This window comes from Hemiscyllium ocellatum, chromosome 9, assembly GCF_020745735.1.
Source record: "Hemiscyllium ocellatum isolate sHemOce1 chromosome 9, sHemOce1.pat.X.cur, whole genome shotgun sequence".
Lineage (NCBI taxonomy): Eukaryota > Metazoa > Chordata > Chondrichthyes > Orectolobiformes > Hemiscylliidae > Hemiscyllium > Hemiscyllium ocellatum.
The window spans coordinates 25659458-25683330 of record NC_083409.1 but is presented as its reverse complement, the minus strand read 5'-3'; the positions used below and the strand labels follow the sequence as shown (position 1 = coordinate 25683330).

Genomic DNA, 23873 nt, shown 5'->3' with positions numbered 1-23873 from the left:
TGCTAATGCAACAACAGCGTTATAGGAGAACTACCTGTACGCTGAATTGACTATTGAAGCTTCGTTCTGTTTTGACATGGAGGAAATCAGAAAAAAGTAAGTTCAAACAATCAAGCCTTTTTCAAATTCTATATTCCTGCTGAATTGGCATTAATATCTGATCCCTCACAACTTCAGGGTGGCATAGAGTTGTACAGCACGGAATTAGACCCTTTGCTCAACTCATCCACGCTGACCAGATATCCTAAATTAATCTAGTCCCATATGCCAGCATTTGGCCCATATCCCTCTAAACCCTTTCTATTCATATACCCATCCAGGTGTTGTAATTGTACCAGCATCCACCACATTTTCTAGCAGCTCATTCCATGCACACACCACCCTCTGTGTGAAAAGGTTGACCCTTAGGTCCGTTTTAAGTCTTTTCCCTTTCGCCTTAAACCCATGCCGCTAGTTTCGGGAACCCTAACTCTGGAAAAAAGACCTTTGTTATTCACCCTATCCATGCCCCTCATGATTTTATGAAGTTCCATAAAGTCGCCCCTCAGCCTCCGGTGCTCCAGGAAAAACAGCCCCAGCCTATCCAGCCAATCATGGCAACATCCTTGTAAATCATTTCTGAACCCTGTCAAGTTTCACAACATCCTTCCTATAGCAGGGAGATCAGAATTGAACACTATTCTGGTGGAGGGCTAACCACAAAGAACTTTACAGCCACTGGAGTATGCTTCTAAAGGTTGACTGCTACTTGTAATGTTAGAATCATAAGCAGCTACTTGGTACACAGCAAGATCCAATAAGCAGCGGTATGCAAGACAGCCTGATGTAGTGGTATCAGTTGACCCAGGATGCAGTGAAATCGCTCCCGCTTTTATTTAAAGCAGTACCTTGAGATATTTTCCAATCACCCGAGAGGGCAGAGGGAGACCTCAGTTTCACATCTCAGCTGAGAGATAGCGCCTTTGAAAGCATAGCACTCCCTCGGTGTTACATTGGAGTGCCAGCCAGGATTCTGTGATTGGGTCAATGGAAATGAGTGTATGACCTTTGACTGAGAGGTGAGAGTGCTGTCCAGTTGAACATTCCAGCACTAAGGTAAGCAGTCTCCCTTCACCCACAGCTACATGGAGCCACGGACCTGCGACATTTCATTCAGATTTTACAGTCCAGATACTATCTGCAAACACGGGCAGGATCCAGTGAATCACAGCACACCATCAGTAAATCCCAGTCCTGCAAATGCAGAGGGATTGATTGGGTGATTAATTAACAGTGCTTGTATCGAGCTCCTGCAGCTTTGACATTCGTCAGCACTGAACAACAGAAGCCCTATTAAAATGTTACATTTATTCTTCCATTCACGAGCATAGCAAATGGCTTCATTTTCTAACTTTATGAATTACAGTCCCTGTTCTCAGAAATACAGGCAGCTAATTGCTGAACTGTGGTATCAGAAAGCAAACTGCAGTTGGACACTGGCTCTCTCCCATTAGCTCGGGGCTGAAGAACGTGGTTAGATTGTACTTGAGACTGAGCTACTTCCCCTGTCTGTTGTGCTGTACAAATGAGTGGAATTCCCTCATGTTCTGACCCAGTGAGAATCTTAATAAAAAAAGGAATGAAACATCAAGAACTTGATGACTCACTGTCCCATTAAGTCATCTGGATCATTAATTATCTTGTACATGAGTTTTTTTTGTTTTTTAAAATTAAATAAGTAACCTTTCTTCAGAACTTTTAGGGGTGGTTCTAAGAATACCTAACGTTCCTGAAATCCTAGTACCAGTATCATACACTCCCAGGGCAGATACAGCACAGGTTCAGGGTAACACTGCTTCTACACTGTCCCCATCAAATACTTCCAGGACATGGGCAGCATGGGGTTAGATTCGGATTAAAATTCCCTCTACCCTGCCCCCGTCAACCACTCCCACTCTATGACTTGCCTTTCACAACAATTGGCGGAGTGAATTTTCTTCAGAAGCAGACAGCTGAAGGCATACAAAGTTTGTGAGAAGATTTGTAGCTCGGGTGCTCGTTGTTGTGGTTCTGTTCACCGAGCTGGGAATTTGTGTTGCAAACGTTTTGTCCCCTGCCTAGGTGACATCCTCAGTGGTTGGGAGCCTCCTGTGAAATGCTTCTGTGATCTTTCCTCCAGTGTTTATAGTGGTTCCTCCACTATAAATGCCAGAGGAAACGCCACAGAAGTGCTTCACAGGAGGCTCCCAAGCACTGAGGATGTCACCTAGGCTGGGGACGAAACGTCTGCAACACAAATTCCCAGCTCGGTGAACAGAACCACAACAGCTGAAGGCATAGTCAATATTAATTTTGATTTGATTTATTATTGTCGCATGTACCTAGGTACAGTGAAAACTTCAGTGTACACTGCAGGCAGATCACATACTATACAAAGTCCATTGAGGTAGTAGAGTAGAGTGAGGAATACAACGTCACAGCTGTAGAGAATGTGCATAAAAAGTGAGGTCAACATTAAATTTGAAATTTGAGGCCCATTCAGGAATCTAATAACAGTGCAGAAGAAGCTGTTCTCCAATCTGTGGGTCCAGGTGTTTAAGTTTTTTTCTTAAGAACTAGAATTCCCTACAGCGTAGAAACAGGCCCTTCGGCCCAACAAATCCACTCCAACCCTCTGAAGAGTAACCCACTCAGACCCATTCTCCGACCCTGTTTTTACCCCTGACTAATGCACCTAGCCTACACATCCCTGAACACTCTGGGCAATTTAGCATGGCCAAGTCACCCTAACCTGCACATTTTGGATTGTGGGAGGATCAATCCCTCTGCATTTCCAGGACTGGGAGTTACTGATGGTGTGCTGTGATTCACTGGATCCTGCCCGTGTTTGCTGTTAGTATCTAGACTGTAAAATCTGAATGAAATGTCACAGGCCCATGGCTCCACGTAGCTGTGTGTGAAGGGAGAATACTATTTTACTGCTGAAATGTTCAACCTACGCAGACAAAGGGAGAATGTGCAAACTTTACATAGGCAGTCATCAGAGGTTGGACTTGAACCCGGGACTCAGACTGCAGTGCTAATTACTGAGCCACCGTGCCGCTTTTGTATCTTCAGCCTGACTGAAGAGGTTGGAAGCGATTATAACCGCAGTGGGAGGGGTCTTTGATGATGTTGGCTGCCTTTCTGAGAAGTGGAGATGGAGTCTTTGGATGGAATGTTGGCTTGTGTAATGGACTGGACTGAGTTCACAACTGTCTCTAGTTTCTTGCAGTCCTGGACAGAGCAGTTGTCATACCAAGCCACGATGCACCTGATAGAATAATATCTATAAAAATTGGTAAGAGTTTTTACGGACATGCTAAATTTCCTTAGCCTCCTGAGAAAGTACAGGTGCCGTTGTGTTTTCTTGACCGTTGCATCAACCTGGGTGGACTAGGACAGACTGTTGGTGATCATCCCACCAAGGAATGAGATGCTGTCGACCATCTCCAGCTCAGCACCATTGATGTAGATAGGGGCAAACCATCCATCTTGCTTCCTGAAGTGCGCAAAATCAAAGAGGCTGAAGAAGCCCGAATTCGAGGAGTGTTGAGAGCTTGGATTCGATTCCCCTACAGTGTGAACACAGGCCCTTCCGCACAACCAGACAACACCAACCCTCCGAAGAGTAACCCTCTGAATAATGCTGCAAATGTGTTGCTGGTCAAAGCACAGCAGGTTAGGCAGCATCTCAGGAATAGAGAATTCGACGTTTCGAGCATAAGCCCTTCATCAGGAATAAGAGAGAGAGAGCCAAGCAGGCTGAGATAAAAGGTAGGGAGGAGGGACTAGGGGGAGGGGCGATGGAGGTGGGATAGGTGGAAGGAGGTCAAGGTGAGGGTGATAGGCCGGAGTGGGGTGGGGGCGGAGAGGTCAGGAAGAGGATTGCAGGTTAGGAGGGCGGTGCTGAGTTGAGGGAACCGACTGAGACAAGGTGGGGGGAGGGGAAATGAGGAAGCTGGAGAAATCTGAATTCATACCTTGTGGTTGGAGGGTTCCCAGGCGGAAGATGAGGCGCTCCTCCTCCAGCCGTCGTGTAGTTGTGTTCTGCCGGTGGAGGAGTCCAAGGACCTGCATGTCCTCGGTGGAGTGGGAGGGGGAGTTAAAGTGTTGAGCCACGGGGTGATTGGGTTGGTTGGTTCGGGCGGCCCAGAGGTGTTCTCTGAAGCGTTCCGCAAGTAAGCGGCCTGTCTCACCAATATAGAGGAGGCCACATCGGGTGCAGCGGATGCAATAGATGATGTGTGTGGAGGTACAGGTGAACTTGTGGCGGATATGGAAGGATCCCTTGGGGCCTTGGAGGGAAGTGAGTGTGGAGGTGTGGGCGCAAGTTTTACATTTCCTGCGGTCGCAGGGGAAGGTGCCGGGGTGGAGGTTGGGTTGGTGGGGGTGTGGATCTGACAAGGGAGTCACGAAGGGAGTGGTCCTTGCGGAACGCTGATAGGGGAGGGGAGGGAAATATATCCTTGGTGGTGGGGTCCGTTTGGAGGTGGCGGAAATGGCGGCGGATGATACGTTGTATGCGCAGGTTGGTGGGGTGGTAGGTGAGAACCAGTGGGGTTCTGTCTTGGTGGCGGTTGGAGGAGCGGGGCTCAAGGGCGGAGGAGCGGGAAGTGGAGGAGATGCGGTGGAGGGCATCGTCGATCACGTCTGGGGGGAATCTGCGGTCCTTGAAGAAGGAGGCCATCTGGGCTGTGCGGTGTTGGAATTGGTCCTCCTGGGAGCAGATGCGGCGGAGACGAAGGAATTGGGAATATGGGATGGCGTTTTTACAGGGGGCAGGGTGGGAGGAGGTGTAGTCCAGGTAGCTGTGGGAGTCAGTCGGTTTATAATAGATGTCTGTGTTGAGTCGGTCGCCCGAGATAGAAATGGAAAGGTCTAGGAAGGGGAGGGAGGAGTCTGAGACAGTCCAGGTGAATTTCAGGTCGGGATGGAAGGTGTTAGTAAAGTTGATGAACTGTTCAACCTCCTCGTGGGAGCACGAGGCAGCGCCGATACAGTCATCGATGTAGCGGAGGAAAAGGTGGGGGGTGGTGCCAGTGTAGTTGCGGAAGATGGACTGTTCCACATATCCTACGAAGAGGCAGGCATAGCTGGGGCCCATGCGGGTGCCCATGGCAACTCCTTTAGTTTGGAGGAAGTGGGAGGATTGAAAAGAGAAGTTATTCAGGGTGAGGACCAGTTCAGTCAGTCGAAGGAGGGTGTCAGTGGAAGGGTACTGGTTGGTGCGGCGGGAAAGGAAGAAGCGGAGGGCTTTGAGTCCTTCGTGATGGGGGATGGAGGTGTACAGGGACTGGATGTCCATAGTGAAAATAAGGCGTTGGGGACCGGGGAAGCGAAAATCCTGGAGGAGGTGGAGGGCGTGGGTGGTGTCCCGAACGTAGGTGGGGAGTTCTTGGACTAAAGGGGACAGGACCGTGTCGAGGTATTGGGAGATGAGTTCGGTGGGGCAGGAGCAGGCTGAGACAATGGGTCGGCCGGGGCAGGCAGGTTTGACCCTCTGAATAATGCACCTAACACTACGGGCAATTTAGCGTGGCCAATTCACCTGACCTGCACATCTTTGGACTGTGGGAGGAAACTCATGCAGACACAGGGAGAATGTGCAAACTTCACACAGACAGTCACCTGAGGCTGCAACCAAACCTGGGACTCTGGTGCTGAGAGGCAGCAGTGCTAACCACTGAGCCACCGTGCTGCTTTTGTGGGGCTGGAGAAAATTAAAGAGGAAGGAGTAGAGACAGGACCAACCACGTGGTGTAGCACGGACAATTAAATGGCCTGATGGCTCCCCTATCTACAAAACCTGCTGCAGCCCTGGGATGATCTGTGCAAAAGTCATTATTTATGATGAAGGATGTTGGGACAGGTTGAGAAACATATTAATAATGGATGCACAGTCCTGCATTTTAACAATGGGGCATTGTATATAAAAGCACCGAAATTATGTTCAACTTGTGTAAACTACAGTTCCGGCCTCCACTGGGTTATTGTGTCCAGTTCTGGGTGCCACATTTTAGGAAGGATGTGAAAGCATGCGATAAATATGTTCACGAGAATGTTTGAAGGGAGAGGGAGCTTCACTGGATGGGTCGGAAAAGCTGAGACCGTTTCCCCTCGATGAAGAGAAGATTAAAAAGGGATTTGAGAGAGCCAGACCGAGTGAGTGGGAAGAAACCATCCAAAATGTGACACGAGGTAGCAATTAAAAGCAGCAAGTGGGATGGGCAAAAGCCTGTCTCAATCTATATCAGACCTGACCGATATTGAGCGGGTGGTGATTGTTGAGGAATAGTGGGCACCAGCTGTTTCCACCTCCCTTTCCAAGCGGTAAGCAGCAGAGCGCTCTGAGAGCATGGTTACATTAACAGCCCCTTGTTATAGGCGTTGTGTCTGTGGTTCCCTTGCTCTCGACATTGATGAAGTGTTTGGTGAGTGGTTCTCCTCAGCTCCAGTTCCAAATGGCTTTTGATAAATGGCTGTCTGGAAGGGCAGGGATAGAATATCTCATTTTCTCCCTCTACAATCTAATCACAACGTGAATAATTTATCTTACCTCTCCTCACGATATTAAACACATTTGCAGTAATGTCCATACTCTTTGCCATACATCATTGGTGCTTTATTTGATTAGAAAGTAGAGAGAAGGTTTTTTTTGAGTCCAGCCGATTAGCATATGTTAAATGCAGAAAACCTGTCACCATTTCCTCTTGAGATTCACCTCAAGACAACTATCTCACAAGAACACAGCTTAAAGATTTTTAGTTGATATCCTCGAGGCTTTTCAAATCTGTGCAGCTAATCCATCCATACATGCACAATTTGCACATCCATGCATTGCAGGGAGAACTGCACAAATATTGATGCATGCCTGCAAACACGAAAATACTGACACATTCCCAGGAGGTTCCTGTAAATACCAGCACACACTCCCCGGGGAGTTCCCCTGTAAATACTGACATTCTTACTGGGGAGACCCCAATAAATACTGAGATGCTCCCCCTCCCGGGGAGTCCCCCTATAAATACTGACACCCCACCCCCACCCCGTGGAGTCCTCAGTCCCCCTGAAAATACTGATACACTCCCCGGAGAGTCAACTGTAAATACTAACACCCCCCTGTAAATACTCTCACACTGTTCTAGGATTATGTAGTTCATCGCAGTAGAAGGTCATTTGGTCTTTTGTGGCTATGTCAGTGTTTTTGGGAGAGCATAGAACATTACAATGCAGTATAGGCCCTTCGGCCTTCGATGTTGTGCCGACCTGTGGAACCAATCTGAAACCCATCTATCCCAAACTATTCCATTCTCGTCCAAATGCCTATCCAATGTCCATTTAAATACCCTTAAAGTTGGCGAGACTACTACTGTTGCAGGCAATATGTTCCACACCCTGACTACTCTCTGAATAAAGAAACTACCTCTGACATCTGCCCAAAGCTATTACCCTCAATTTAAAGCTATGTCCCCTCATGCTAGCCATCACCATCTGAGGAAAAAGGCTCTCACTGTCCACCCTATCTAACCCTCTGATTATCTTTATGTCTCAATTAAGGCCATCTCAACCTCTTCTCTCTCACGAAAACAGCCTCAAGTCCCTCAGCCTTTCCTTGTAAAAGCTTCTCTCCATACCAGGCAACATCTTAATAACTTTCCTCTGAATCCTTTCCAAAGCTTCCACATCCTTCCCAGAATGCAATAACCAGAACTGTACACAATACTCCAAATGTGGCCACAGCAGAATTTTGTACAGCTGCAACATTATCTCATGGTTCAGAAACTCAATTCCTCTACCAGTAAAAGCTAACACACCACATGCCTTCTTAACAACCCTATCAACCTGGGTGGCAACTTTCAAGGTTCTGTGTACCTGGACATAGATATCTCTCTGCTCATCTACAATACCAAGAATCTTAACATTACCTCAGTACTCTTTATTCCTGTTACTCTTTCCAAAATGAATCACCTCTCACTTTTCCACATTAAACTCTATTTGCCACCTCTCAGCCAAGCTCTGCAGCTTATCTATCTCCCTGTGTAACCTACAACATCCTTCATCACTGTCCACAACTCTACTAACCTTAGTGCCATCTGCAAATATACTAACTCATCCTTCTATGCCCACATCCAGGTCATTTATAAAAATGACAAATAACAGTGGACCCAAAACAAATCCTTGCAGCATCCCATTAGTAATTGAACTCCAGGATGAACATTTCCCATCACACATCACCATCTGTCGTCTTTCAGCTAGCCAATTTCTGATCCAAACTGCTAAATCACCCTCAATCCCATGCCTCCATATTTTGTGCAATAGCATACTGTAGGTACCTTACCAAAGTACCTTACTGAAATCCATGTACACTATATCAACCGCTTTGCCCTCATCCACCTGTTTGGTCACCTTCTCAAGAACTAATAAGGTTTGTGAAGCATGACCTACCCTTCACAAAACCGTGTTGACTATCCCTAACCAACTTATTCTCTCTAGCTGATTTATAAATCCTATCTCTTATAATCCTTTCCAACACTTTACCCACAACCAGGGTAAGGCTCACAGGTCCATAATTTCCAAGGTTGTCTCTACTCCCCATCTTGGAGTAGAGACTCCCCATGGGAGCAACATTTACTGTCCTCCAGTTTTCTGGCATATTCCTGTAGACAATGATGACGTAAAGATCAAAGCCAAAGGCTTGGCAATCTCCTCCCTGGCTTCCCAGAGAATCCTAGGATAAATCCCATTCGGCCCAGGGGACTTATCTATTTTTACATTTGCTAGAATTGCTAACACCTCCCCCTTGCGAACCTTAATCCCATCTAGTCTAGTAGCCTGTATCTCAGTACTCTCCTCAACCACATTGTCTTTTTTCAGGGTGAATACTACAGAAAGTATTCATTTAGCACTTCCCCTATCTCGTCTGACTCCATGCACAAACGGCCACTATTATGCTTGATGGGCCCTAATCTTACTCTAGTCATTCTTTTATTTCTGATGTACCTAGAGAAAGCCTTAGGGTTATCCTTGATCCTGTCTGCCAATGATCTCTCATGTCCCCTCCTGGCTCTTCTTAGATCTCTTTTTAGATCTTTCATGGCTAACGCCCTAACTGAGCCATCACATCTCATCTAAATATAAGTCATCTTCTTCCTCTTGACAAACGATTCAACTTCCTTAGTAAACCACTGCTCCCGCACTCAACAACCTCCTCCCTGCCTGACCAGTACACAGTTATCAAGGACGCGCAGTAGCTGTTCCTTGAATAGGCTGCACATTTCAATTGTACCCATCCCCTGCCGTTTCCTTCCTCACCCTATGCATCCTGAATCTTGCCTAATCTCATCGTAATTGCCTTTCCCCAGCTATAACTCTTGCCCTGCAGTGTCTACCTATCCCTTTCCTTCACTAAAGTAAACAAAACCAAATTGTGATGGCTATCACCAAAGAGCTCACCTACCTCCCAATCTAACACCTGGCCAGGCTCATTACCCAGTATCAAGTTCAATGTGGCCTCGTCCCTTGTTGGCCTGTCTACATACTGTGTCAGGAAACCCTCCTGCAAACATTGGACAAAAACTAACCTGTCTAAAGTACTTGAACTATAATATTCCCAGTCAATATTTGGAATCTTTGCTATCCTATCCTCTACATCTCTGAAGCTATTTGGAGGCCTATAGAAAACTCCCAACAGGGTAACCTCTCCCTTCCTGTTTCTGACATCAGCCCATACTACCTCAGTAGATGAGTCCCCAAACATCCTTTCTGCCACCATAATACTGTCCTTGACTAACAGTGCAACACCGCCCCCCCCCCCAACCACTTTCCCTGTTCCTACCGAAACATCTAAATCCCGGAACCTGCAATAATCATTCCTGTCGCTGCTCGACCCATGTCTCTGAAATGGCCACATTATCGAAATCCCAGGTACCAACCATGCTGCAAGTTCGGATGCCCCTGGCGTTGAAGTAGACACATTTCAAACCACCTTCTTGCTTGCTGATACTTGCTTGCAATCTTGAAATCTTAGTTCTGACTTCCCTATCTTAACTTCCCGTACACTCAAACTCCAGTTTTGGTTTCCGACCTCCAGCTGAGTTAGAGCTGTCCAATTTGTCCTCGTTCTCACCTCACTGCCCCTATGGCCCTGTGAATTATACAATCAGCACATGTGCCATAATGGGACAAAGAGATTTAACATGGTAGATGTTCCAATACTATAAGGTTCTGTGTTGGTTTTCTTTTGTGATCAATGAATTTAATCCAATCTGACTCTGTAGCAGCAAATATTTTGTAAACATATATATATATATATTGAGGATAATATATCACTAGTGAAGTGGCTTACATGACTGACTGAGTAATCTTGTATCAAAGTGTGGTGCTGGAAAACCACAACAAGTCAGGCAGCATCCGACGAACAGGAGAGTCAACGTTTTGGGCATAAATCCTTCATCAGGAATGGAGCCCTTCCTCATGAAGGGCTTATGCCCGAAACATCGATTCTCCTGCTCCTCTGATGCTGCCTGACCTACTGTGCTTTTCCAGCACCACACTTTTCGACTCTGATCTCCAGCATCTGCAGTCCTCACTTTCTCTGAGTAATCTTGAAACATGGATTCAGTAGCAGAAGTGCAGGTTCAAATCACTATGGCAGGTTGAGAGTTGGAATTCTGTTTTACGATAAATCTGTTAAGCACCAATTAATTTGTTAGATCATATAAACTCAACAGACAGTCATCTGGGGAAGGGAATGTGCTGTCCTCGTCCAATCTGGCCTCTCTAACTCCAGACCTGTGCCAAGACAGTTGACTCTTAACTGCCCTGTAAGGTTGTCTTCCAAGGTAGCTGGCCGTATCACACTGTCAGGCATGATCCCCACAAGGACTGAAGAGGCTCTGGCTAGCTGCCAACCTGCTGGCTGCCAACAATAATCTACACTTCCAAGGATGTGAGAGTTTTTAAAGAATGAGGTTGTCAAGGAAGCCATTTTGTCTGTGTTCTCAGGTGAGGTGGGAGTAGGTTTAATGTAAAGTGTAAGGTGGGTATCTTTGTGACGTGTATCTTTTATGGATGGTTTTATGGACATGTTTTATGGGTGAAAAAGACTGGTGGTTGAGCTGTGCAAGCAGGCATTTCCATTGGCCGATGGGCATGTGTTACTAAGGAGCGTGTAGCTAGCTTTAACCTCCAGAATATTGTGTCTGGCTTTTACAAGGAAATATTTGAGGAATTGGATCTCATTGCTTGAAGTAATTTACAATGCAGAATGTCACTATAACTCCACCAAGACCCTCCAGCTTACCCCAGTGTCACTATAACTCCACTACAACCCTCCAGCTGACTCTTAATTTCACTCTATCTCCAATTCGACCCTCCAGCCTATCCCAGTGTAGCACTACTACCCCATGTCAAACCTCCAGCTGATCTCAATTGGACTTTAACTCCATCTTAGTTTCCATCTGACCGCATCTGGAACCCACGGTGACTCTTTCAGAAACAGGAAAACATTAAGGGATATTAGTAAGCCCTGAAGTGAAAGGTGTGGATCTGCACGAGATGTGTAGAGACGCAAAATGTGGTGTAGAGTGGATATTCAGTGAACCACATTGATTTGCTAGAAATCTCAAAATCTCCCCATGGTCAGTTTACATTTTATTACTAAGGTAGGTGGTGAGTTAGCTTACAGAAAGGGGCAGATTGTGGGCTGGGTTGGAAATAGATTGCTGGACATGGAGCAGGAGAGGAGGGAACAGGCTGAGGATGGGGGCAATGGGCAGGAAGGAAATTGGGGCTTAGACCACTGGAGAGGTGGGTGTGGGGAGGGGTTAAGAGCATGTTGCACAAGGCGGGGTAGTTGATAGACATTGGCAGGAGATTGTGAAGGCCAGGATGGAAGTGGGATTGAAACAGTGCATGAGAGACTAGGACTGAGAGGGGTTGCAAATTCAGCAGAAACATGAGCAGCCTCACTGACTAAAGCCACTTTGACGTGTTGGGGTAAGTGGGAAAAGCAAGCAGCTTTGCAAGGAGTGGGGGAACCAACTGCTCCTCAGCAAGCCGAGCTGAAAGCCCTCCCAAGACACGCACAGGTAAGGCACTGGCTGAAGACTGTTGTTTCTCACTAGCTCGTCGCATGCACCCAGTGAAGGTCCACTGTCACAACATGTCAGTGTCAGAGAACAAGCAGATGGCAGACTCCGTATAGGTTAATGCTACCCTGAAGGACAGTCCCTGCTGGTACTGGAGAGGCTGGCATTGCCGTGATGCAATATGGAGCTGATGAAGACAAAACATTACTGAACTAAACAACCACTTCAGGCTTTATCCACTAGGCACAAAGGCGCTGAAGTGTAAGGGGTTGGGTTTTCTTTGAGTTATGATCTAATTGCATAGTAATGTTTTCATACCAGCTATAATTTCATGTTGCTAATTGAGGAATGGCATGATCTTGTTCTTGAAACCGTCTCATTCATGAAATTATACCAACTGCCAAGACTTGACAGCACTATTGAGAAGCCACTGGACTACATTAGAAGCGAAATGATTGTGCTCAGCAATGTTCAAGGAGCATTGTTAATGCAGTAACAGATCCCATTGCAAGTCGACTGTGCAGTCAGAAAAAAAATTGACAAGCTACCTAGGAGTTTTACTCTGTATTTAACCATGTGCTGTCCCTGTCCAGGGAGCTTTTGATGCGATCATTGTAGAGAAAGGTTCACTCTGTATCCAACCCTGTCATGGGAGTGTTTGATGGGTACAGTGTAGAAAGAGCTTCGTTCTGTATCTAACCTAATGCTGTCCCTGTCCTGGAAGTGTTTGATGGAATATTGGCACAGAAATGGAGAGCTGCACCCTGATGCAGTAAGCCAGATAGCCCTGATCACTTCCTGAGTCAGTAAACAATGCTGCATTTTAACAGTTTGGCAGTGGAAGATAGATTCATATCCCTCTGGATATCTGACCCCCACCACCATTCACTCATGCTAGCCTTAGATGAACACTGAGTGAATGAGAGGAGGGTGTCTCTATATGAGAGTCAGCACCTTCAGGAAAGGAACGGGGAGGTTTAAACAACTATTTGCTGTGATAAATACCAAGCGAAGCCTGAATTAGATTTTAAATTGTCAAACCGACCAAGGCAAGTGTGATCAGTCGGATTTTGTGCTTGCCCTGACAGCACTTGGGAGAGAAAAAGCTGGACTGGGCTGCCCCCGGTGCTCTTAAACTATCAGTGCAAACCTGGGGAAATGACATTAGGAGCCGAGGGCAGTGTGAGATTGATGAGTTGGCTAGTGGTGCCTGGATCTCTGGAGGATACTTGCAGCTGTAATAATAGAATTACTTGTCAGTGTATTTCTGTGAAACTCTGGAGATTTTGTGTCATTTTTCATCAAGACAGTGGACAGGTCATCTTTAGAAACAGCAGCACTGTCACAGCTGTACTCAAATGGCCCATCGCTCCCATTGCCCGACAGAAACCCAAAAAGAAACTTCAGTTTGTACACAGCCCGACAATGCCCGTATCAGCTGCTATTACCTACCATCCTGACGCTAGGAAATTGTTTCCGTTAGGCGAGGAGACTAGGACCCGTGGACACAGCCTTAGAATTAGAGGGGGTCAATTCAGAACAGAAATGCCGAGACATTTCTTCAGCCAGAGAGTGGTGGCCCTGTGGAATTCATTGCCGCAGAGTGCAGTGGAGGCCGGGACGCTATATGTCTTCAAGGCAGAGATTGATAAATTCTTGATGTCACAAGGAATTAAGGGCTATGGGGAGAATGCTGGTAAGTGGAGTTGAAATGCCCATCAGCCATGATTGAATGGCGGAGTGGACTCGATGGGCCAAATGGCCTTACTTCCATTCCTATGTCTTATGGTCTTATCCTTGAGTTCAAGGAAAGAAAGCACATTGGCATCTTACCCCCTCTCAAAGCTTTTCTCAGTCAGTGAGATACATACGGAATTGTGGCCATTGTTGGGAATGTAGGTTGAGACTTTCAGAATAGCAAGATCCCACAACCCACAATGCAATTGGAAGCAGCGTCATCTGTGCTAATTGGACAGGGCAGCATGGGAATGACCAGATCTTCTTTGAACACAATCATGAGATTGTCACTCGAAAGAGCAGATAGGAGTGTAGTTTGAAGTTTCATTTGAAAGATGGCACCTCTGAGGGTGCAGTGTGCCAACATACCGCACTAGAGCCTGGTTCAAGTAGACTCAAATCAAGACTGGGACTTCAATCCGTTCAGATTCCGTGTAGAGTATTATACACTGAGTCAGAACACTGACTGACCCCATCAAGGAAATGTTTGCTTTCAGGAGGGGAAATCCAGGTCCCTGGATAAGGCAAACACTACTGCGATCATGTCTGCCAAAGACCCATCAAACCCCCAGCTAGCTGCACCTTGCTGAAAGAAAAGGGCACCGGGGGGGGCAGTTAATTCTTTGAAAGAACACAATATGGCTGACTTGGCATGGTTCGGTCCCTTGTTACTCTTGAGTTATTTTGAAAGGAGGTTTGGCTTACAGGCTTGTCATGAGCAAAGACCTGAGACAGTGTTCTAGGGAAGGGGGTAATGAGGGGAGAAGGACCTTCCTGGTAAGGTGTGGGGCTGCCTATCTTCAGTGTCAGAATAGGCCAGACTATCCTGTGGCCGTGTTAACTGTCCACCCACTTCATCACAGTCTGTCACCATAACCCTCGGAGCTTCTCCGAAAATACATCCATGCTGTTTGCGTTGAATCCTTCTGGTGGTAGACTTCCGTTCGCTTGCTAAAGGCATATCTCCTGAACTTCCTGCTAGATTTACAAATGACTGTCTTGTATTGATTGCGCCTGGTTTCAAGCATCCCTCAAGTAGACACATCTTCAATCAAACTCTGCCCATGTCCTGCTGCTCAGTCAGTTGCAACGCTCCTCCCAAGTCCCCCCCATCCTCCTAAAGCTCGGCTGATAGTGAGGACTGCAGATGCTAGAGAGTCAAAGTCGACAAAATGTGGGGTTGGCGAAGGCATAGCAGGAGAGTCAGCATTTCGGGCAGCACCCTTCATCGGACTCAAGCCTCTGTTTTTCACATCTCTCCACGCTGTCGTACCACTCAATACTCACTTCCAATCCCCTCCACTCTTCCCTCCCCCCAACAGCTGCTTTACCTCATTGTGGCTCCACCCTTCGGTTTTCCGACAACACTCTCAGGATCACAGCCTTATTAATAGCACAGAAGGAGGCCATTTGGTCCCTCCATATCTACACCGGCTCACCAAATGAGCCGTTCACTTGGTGCCGTTCCCCTGGCTTCTCCCCATAGCCCTACAAATTCTTCCTTTTCAGCTAACAGTCTAATTCCCTTTTGAATGCCTCAGTTTGAACCTGGTTCTGTCACACTGGCTCAGAGCGGATTTGAACCACTCGTTGCTTCTCCTGCCAATTATTTAAGCCTGTGCCCACTCCCCTCCTTGTCGTGGGTTCCCTCCATGATCTGGTATGTGGCTGCCTCACTGTTCTACCAGCGGGGGCAGGGCCTGGAGTTGACTTGGAGACTGTGTCCTCGATATCCCCACCATGGTCTGCCCCTCCCCCAAGTCTCGAAGCCCAGCATTCTGTCTTCAGCCCTTCCCTGCCCTTCGCCTCCTGTTGCCTGTCTTGGTGCTCGTGGACACTGCCTGTTTGAAAGGTGCTGTGCTCAGTGTGAGCTGGGGAAGCTGCTCCAAAGCAGCTCCTCCATTCACACACTTCGCTTCACCCAGTGTCTGCCTTGACGCTGAGTAAGGGGAACAATTAGAGGTCATCGGGCTGTGAGTAAAGGTTAAACGAAGCTGACATGCCAAATAGTGGAAGAGCAAAACACGCAGGCTCTTGTCTTCATTGAAGGTGACAGGGTTGTTATTCTCACTGAGTGAGGTTGGTGTTCCTGTGGGGAACAGGGAGCTTTGCTGTGTGTGCCCAAGTCTGTACCCTGACTCATTGTTCCCCTCATAGAGTCATGGAGAGATACAGCACATAAACAGACCCTTCGGTTCAACTCGTCCATGCCGACCAGGTATCCTAAATTCATCCAGTCCCATTTGCCAGCATTTGGCCTGTATCCCTGGAAACCCTTCCTATTCACATACCCATCCAGATACCTTTTAAATGTTGTAACTGCACCAGCCTCCACCACTTCCCCTGGTAACTCATTCCATACACGCACCACCCTCTGTATGAAAAGGTTGCCCCTTAGGTCCCTTTTAAATCTTTCCCCTCTCATCCTAAACCTCTGCCCTCTAGTTCTGGACTCCCCCAACCACAATACCTTGTCTATTTACCCTATCCATGTCCTTCATGGTTTTATAAACCTCTATAAGGTCACCCCAACCCCCCCGCCCCAACTTCCGATACTAGAGGGAAAGCAGCCCCAGAGCTGAAAATGTGTTGCTGGAAAAGTGCAGCAGGTCAGGCAGCATCCAAGGAACAGGAGAATCGACGTTTCGGGCATGAGCCCTTCATCAGGCTCATGTCCGATCCTTGGATGCTGCCTGACCTGCTGCGCTTTTCCAGCAACACATTTTCAGCTCTGATCTCCAGCATCTGCAGTCCTCACTTTCTCCTAGGAAAGCAGCCCCGGACTATCCAACCTCTGCCTACAGCTCAAACCCTCCAAACCTGCCCATATCTTTGTAAATCTTTTGTGAACTTTTTTCAAGTTTATGTTTTCCTGCATCTCCACGTACACACTGTTGCAACCCCAGAGACTTCTGGCTCGGATACGCAAGATGTAGATGGCCACACTGCCTAATGGCAGCTCTGTTTGGCTACTTGGTCAAGCCGATATTGACCTAGTGGGGCATGTGCATCCATGTTTCTCAGTTAGGGGTGGGTTGGGGTGAGGTGAGGTACCACAGGATTGCAGTGGAATGGGAACTTTGTGTTTTTTTTTAAATCAAACTTTATTCCCACCTTCCCATTGTCAAGAGGTTCTGAGGCCAGTGGACATTGCATCAATGTCCTGTTTGCTCAGTGAAAAAAAACAGTCGGAGGGACCCAACCATCCCCCTTGCAAAATGGCCTTTCCAAAAAAGGTAACATATATGGCCAGGGGTGACAAGCACCTAGTAACAGACAAAACACTGGTGTTTACAGCAGAAGGAGCACTCAAATGCCATGCTCAGTCTACCCCCAAAGTAGAGGAGCTGGCAATATCAGAGTGAAATTGGAGATGGCTGAGTGGATAATTAAACATGGTGCCCAAAGGGCCATAAGCATCTCTCTCTACACTATTGATTACAGGAATTGAAACCTGCCCTGTTGCCATTAATCTGAGCCACGTTCCAGCCCACCGGCCAGCTGAGCTAACTGTGGACTGTGGGTTGAGATGCAGAATGGGCGATCCCACACTTGGGTGTCTGCTACGTTCTCCAGGGTTTTAGTACAGCTGCTTGTATGTTACATGGTTGGGAAACCTGACGCTTTTCCTGCGAGAGGGAGGAGAGCCTGTGAGATGCGTGACCACACTTTCGGGGTTGGGTGTTCAGATCGCGCACCTCCAGTGTCAGAGGAACTGGAGCAAAAGTTTTACGCGTGTCCCTCGACAGTGAAGAACTGTCCGCCAGCTGCCTGCCAAGGATGGGCTGGTCACCTTCACTGGATAGGAACGAGTAATGATGGAACAGCACAAGGGAGATTAGGTGAGAATAGGGTTGGAAGACAGAGGGTAGGGCTGAAAATGTGTTGCTGGAAAAGCGCAACAGGTCAGGCAGCATCCAAGGAGCAGGAGAATCGACGTTTCGGGCAGGAGCCCTTCTCCAGGAATGGCTCATGCCCGAAATGTCGAATCTCCTGTTCCTTGGATGCTGCCTGACCTGCTGCTCTTTTCCAGCAATACATTTTCAGCTCTGATCTCCATCATCTGCAGTCCTCACTTTCTCCTAGACAGAGGGTTGGGGTAGGGTTATGGGAGGATGGGATTGCATTGGCTGTGACAGAGTGGGTTTAGTTGAGGATGGGACTGAGCTGTGCTCTGTACCATCGGACAGCCTCTGAAAGGGCAGGTGTGCAAAGTGACCGCATGGGGGATGTTCACACAAGGGATCACATCCCAAAGAACGACTCAGAAGAGTGTGGAAATGCAGCGAACCATTCTGTGGTCTGTTGTCCCCTGGAGTCTTTGCCGTTCCTGTACACTGCTAACCCTGAATTCTTTTCCCCCTGCAGACTCTGCGATCCAAGTGAACTCCACCTCGATGAATTCCCCTTCCCCGCACTCTACAGTGAACTCAATGGTTGGCCATCATTCGATGATCGGTTCCTCAGCGAATGCTTCACGCTCTCTCACCTCCTCCATGGGGAGCTTGGCCTCCCCAGTGAATGGATTAGGGTCTCCGTATCCAGTCATCACCTCGTCAATAGGCTCCCCCTCGGTGACCCTGCCATCAACTCCAGGCATCAGCTACGGAGCTCTCAACAACCCCCAGGTAAAACCTTGAGCCAGTTCATGCACCAAGTCAAACAAATAAATGGATCAAATTCAAACAAGCTGTTAGTTTAATCTGTAGAATGTAAAGTGAACATGTGATGCTGCTGGGTTAACACTCTGAGGGTGCAGGTTCAAAACGCTCCATGGCATCTGGTAACTTCAACGCAACTAACAAATCTGGAATTGAATGATATTCCCAGTAATGGTGACCATGCAATTATCAATAATTGTTGGGAAAAGCTCACCCAGTTCACCAATATCCTTTTTTTTTTAGATTACTTACAGTGTGGAAACAGGCCCTTCGGCCCAACAAGTCCACACCGACCCACCGAAGACCAATCCACCCAGACCCATTCCCTTACATTTACCCCCTTCACCTAACACTATGGGCAATTTAGCATGGCCAATTCACCTAACATTTTTGGACTATGGGAGGAAACCGGAGCACCCAGAGGAAACCCACACAGACACGGGGAGACTGTGCAAACTCCACACAGACAGTTGCCTGAGGCGGGAATTGAAGCCGTGTCTCTGGTGCTGTGAGGCAGCAGTGCTAACCACTGTGCCACCGTGCCGCTCACGTAAATTGAATTCAAATTCCATTACCTGCCATGACAGGATTTGAACCCCACTCCCCAGAACATTAGCTTGTATTAACCAACCAGCAACAATACCATTAGGTCATTAGGAAAGGAGAATCTGCCATCCCTACCTGGTCTGACCTGTACATGACTGCACACCCACAGCAATATCATTGACAGCAATGGCTTCAACAGCAATTCGGGATGGGCAGTAAATGCTAGCCTAGCGTTACCAAGAACAAATAATTTTCTAAAAATTGGAAATGCTGTCTCAGGATCAGGAGGAGACCATTCAGCCCATCAAACCTCTTGTACCATGCATGCAAATTACCTGTATTTTAATGCCATTTATAGGCATTAGCATTTTCATTGTAAAAGTAGATTGGTTTGGATTCTGAAACTTTCAGCCCTGTTTTTGGGACAGGGTGTTCCAGACGTTTCACTGCCATGTCAAGAACCGTTTCTTCATCTCAGACTGGCCCACCCTGGGCCCTGAAGGATACAGCCCCTTGGTTACCCCACTTTCCCCAAACCAAGGGGGTGGCATAGTGGCTCAGCGGATTCGATTACAGCCTTGAACGACTGCAAGCTCCACACGTTCTCCCCGTGTCTGTGTGGGTTTCCTCCGGGTGCTCCAGATTCCTCCCATAGTCTAAAGATGTGCAGGCCAGGTGGATTAGCCATGGGAAATGCAGGATTACAAGGATAGGGTGTGGGGGTTGGGGGTGAGTAGGGACTTAGTGGGCCGAATGGCCTGTTTCCACACTGTAGGAATTCTACGATCCTATGAAGGAAACTGGGGTGTGTGAGGAGAAACTACTAAATCCTTCAGTCACCTTAAACACCTCAGTTAGATTAGTCTGTAATCTTCAAAATTCTTTAAGCCCTTTACCCCAGTATCATTCTGATGAAACAGAAATTGCTGGAAAAGCTCAACAGATCTGGCAGCATCTGTGGGGAGAAGCTACAGTATGAGCAGTTATTTTGGTTTTTATCATTGTGATGAATCTGTGCTGAGACCCCTTCAGTATACCCTCCTTGAGGTACAGTGCCCAGTACTATGTGGCCATGTCACACTGCTGCAGCACATCCTGACCATTTGAGCTTGAGGACACGTTGCACATTGTTGCCTTTTCAAAGTTGCACTGGAGGCTCAGTAACAGGTTGATCTCTGGCAGCCTGGATGCACAATGCAGGGTTCAGCAATCCTGGTATAAATGTGCCACTTATCTATAAAAAGGCCACTAAACACTCACATTGGAGGTCTGATTGGCAAATGTGCTAAGGTATAAGTTGAATTTCTATGAGAGGCGGGGTGTGTGTGTGTCTGTCTGTCTGTCTGTCTGTCATGGTTGTTGGGGTGATGGTTAGGGTGGAAGTGTTCTCAGGTCAAGAATGTGGGGGGGTGAGTATTTGTTCATATCTTTCTGCGACCGCATTTTCCAAAGCGCTGGATTAGTTGCAAAGCACTTTGAAACGTGCTGCAGACTGAATCATATCTAACTAAATTTGCTGGGAGTTTTTGAGGAGGTGGCTGAGAGGATTGTTGAGGGTAAGAGGGTGGCTCAGTGGTTAGCACTGCTGCCTCACAGCACCAGGGTCCCAGGTTTGATTCCACCCTCAGGCGACTGTCTGTGTGGAGTTTGCACGTTCTCCCCGTGTCTGTGTTTGGTTTCCTCTGGGTGCTCCGGTTTCCTCCCACAGTCCAAAGACGTGCAGGTCAGGAGAATTGGCCATGCTAAATTACCCATAGTGTTAGGCGCATTAGTCAGAGGGAAATGGGTCTGGGTGGGTTACTGTTCGGAGGGTCAGTGTGGACCTGTTGGGCCGATGGGCCTATTTCCACACTGTAGGGAATCTAATGTAATCTAACGCTATTGATGTGGAGTAAATGAACTTCCAAAAGGCATTTGATACATTGCCACGCAACAGTCATGTGAGTAGGGTCATTAGTTGTAGAATAAAAGGGGTAGTAGCAATGACAAAATTGACTGAGGGGTAGGGGGTCAGAGAATAATAGTTAATGGGTATATATTTTGGGCTGAGGGAAGGTTTGTAATGGAGTTGCCCTGTGACTGGAATTGGGGCCCATGCTTTTTCTGACATGTGGTAAATATCTACACCTAGGCGTACAGAAGAACATTTTAAAGTTTGCTATAGACACAAAATTTGGGAAGAGTCCTTGACTGTGAGGAGAACAGTGTAGGACTTCACAGTTACAAATCTCTTTGAAGCTGCACTCTCTGGTCCTTGGTCCATTTCTGAGTGGAGACAGTTTCTCCCCTTCTGCTCTGTCTAGTGGATAGCAGAAGCTGAGGTTCAACACAGAGAAGTGAGGGCAGAGAGTTTAAAACAGACGAGGTGCAGGAGCAGAGAGAACTTGGTGTTTATATGCATACGTTATTAAAGATGGGAAGACAGAGCTGAACATAAACCTTGCTTTATTCAACACTTCATTAGTAGGGGTATAGAGGGAGGTTATGCTGCACCGATATAGGACACTTGGTTCGACCTTAGCTGGAGTATTGTGTACAGTTCTGGGTGCAACACTTCAGGCAGGATGTGAATGTGTTGAAGACAGTGCAGAAGCAGTTTACTCGTATGGTTCCAGGGATGTGACACTTCACTGATGAAAGAGATGTTGGGACTGCTGTCTTTGGAGAGGAAAAGACTGAGAGGAGATTTGACGCAAGTTTCAAAATTATGAGTGGCCCAGACAGAGCTGATTGGGAGCAACTGTCCACACTCAGAAATGGATCAAGGAGCAGAGAGCACAGCTTTGAAGTGATTCACAATCGTGAAGCGAGCAGAATCCTTCAGTGAGTGGTTCAGGTCTGGAGGTGTGGTGAAGACAGGTTTAATTGAGACATTCATGAAGGGCATTGGATGGTTATTGAAACAGAAACAATGTGCAGGACACAGACAGGAAATTGGCAGTCAGTTAAAATGCTCAGGGAGCTAGTGAAGACATAATAGGCCGAATGGCCTCCTTCTGCACCATATGATTCTGTGATGCAAGGTGCAAGGTTTTAATCCTTAGCTACTTCATTGCAATAAGGGGGGAATTGCTTCCTGACTTCCTGAAATGGCTGATGTGTTTCACATGTTCAAGCAGATGTATTTGTAGTGGGCACTTCCAGTCGAGGTGACTCATGCATTGATTTTGCTGGATACCACCAAAACCTGGTCATCAGTGCAGAAGGCGCCACCACATCTGGGCGTGATGGGCACTGTAACAGTACCCAGTAGAACTGTGCTTTAGAAGGCACTGCAACACAAAAATGTGGACTTGGCGATGTCCCAACGAATTGAGAGAATGTGTTCATTGGCTAGTCAACAAAGATAAGTGACCACTGGAAAAAGATCCAGCGGGCATTTGTGGCGTGGAAACATTTATTTGTTACTCAGAGAGAAAATGGTGAGACTGAGACCAACTGCAGCATGGAGTCCTTGAGGCAAATAACATCAACACATCACGGGCAAGCGAGATGACCACATGAGGGAGAAAGGAATCGAAGGATGAACTGATGGGTTGAGGTGAAGTCGAATGGCGGGAACACAAAGACCAGTGCGAAAGAGCTCAGCAGAATGTCCAGCTTCTGCATCATTCAGTGTTATTCATGGTTTGCCTCTAGCCGCGAGATTTCTGAGTGTTTGTGGTCATTACAGCACAGCCCATGCTGGTGTGCATATGTAGATTTTATCATTTGTAACATGGGAACCCTTCCAAACACAGAGTTCCCTCTCCCGGATCACTGAAACCAGAGCAGCCTGAGCAGTGACAAGTTCCAGTGGCCCTATTAAAAAGACAGTCAGAGGGTAGTTTTAGTAATGGTGTCTGGGTATCATTGTGGCAATCGTTCAAGACGTTTCAGGCAAGCTTCCTGCACCCCCTTTTTTTGCTTGCATCTGGCTGCTGTGTCTCTTTTATTTAATGTGGGTTTCCAGCCCACGTGGGTTCATTATATAACAGTCACTCAGCTCCAGGCCATTTGGCACAGGTCCCAGCAGCTGATGGCCCCATCTGACAAACAGAGCGCAGCATAACCCAGCGAACACGGAGCTGCACAGAGTCCCATCCCCCTATCTCACTCGCACCCACCGACCAAAACCTCGAGTTTAAAATTCTCCTTTGTATTTTCAAATTCTTTCACGTCCACACTCCTCCCTATCTCTGGAATCTTCAGCAGCTTTGCACCCTCTGGGATAAGGACACACGCCTGATTCCGTTCCCTTCCACAGCCTAGATTTTGATCACTACTCCTTTTTGAATTGTGTGTTCGTCTCCCTTGGCACAGAACTTTGGAATTCCCTGTCTTAAAGCCCCTTTGCCTGCCCCATTTCCTTCATTTGAGACATTCCTTAAAAGCTTTGTCTAAACGTAAGTTTTCCTGCTCCAGTATGCTGTGATTTGATATCATCCTTCCTTCAATAATGCTCCTGTGATGTAACATTGAGGTTTTACTGCTCTAAAGGTACCATATAAATGCATGCTGGAGTTGCTGGTGTGAGGTTGGAGTAGCAATAATTTACCACACTTCGATGGGACGTTGCTCCTCTTTGGAAGCCTCACAGGGCTGCCCTGTGATGTCACTGGTGAGGGTGCTGGCTGGGAGCTTGGTTCATTATGTAGCACTCTTACTCTGAGTCTTTAGAAGAAAGAATAGACTGATGTAGCAATGGAGTGCTGCACTGTCTGAGGTGCAGTGTTTTGGATGAGTTGTTAAAACAAGACCCTGTCTATCCTGTGTGTTTCAGGCTCTGTAGTGGCTGCTTTACCCTGTATTTAACTCTGTGCTGTTTAATTGGGACAGT

General features: G+C 47.2%; 1 protein-coding gene across 2 annotated transcripts in view; it reads left to right on the top strand.

The window, feature by feature from the left end:
* LOC132818939 (retinoic acid receptor RXR-gamma-A-like) overlaps positions 1 to 23873 on the top strand; it is a 167534-nt gene that overhangs the window by 54506 nt on the left and 89155 nt on the right. For both annotated transcript variants that reach the window (XM_060830083.1, XM_060830082.1), the window contains exon 2: positions 18216 to 18475. In XM_060830083.1, coding sequence (XP_060686066.1) covers positions 18216 to 18475 — 260 coding nt within the window. The remainder of the gene's footprint in view (positions 1 to 18215; positions 18476 to 23873) is intronic.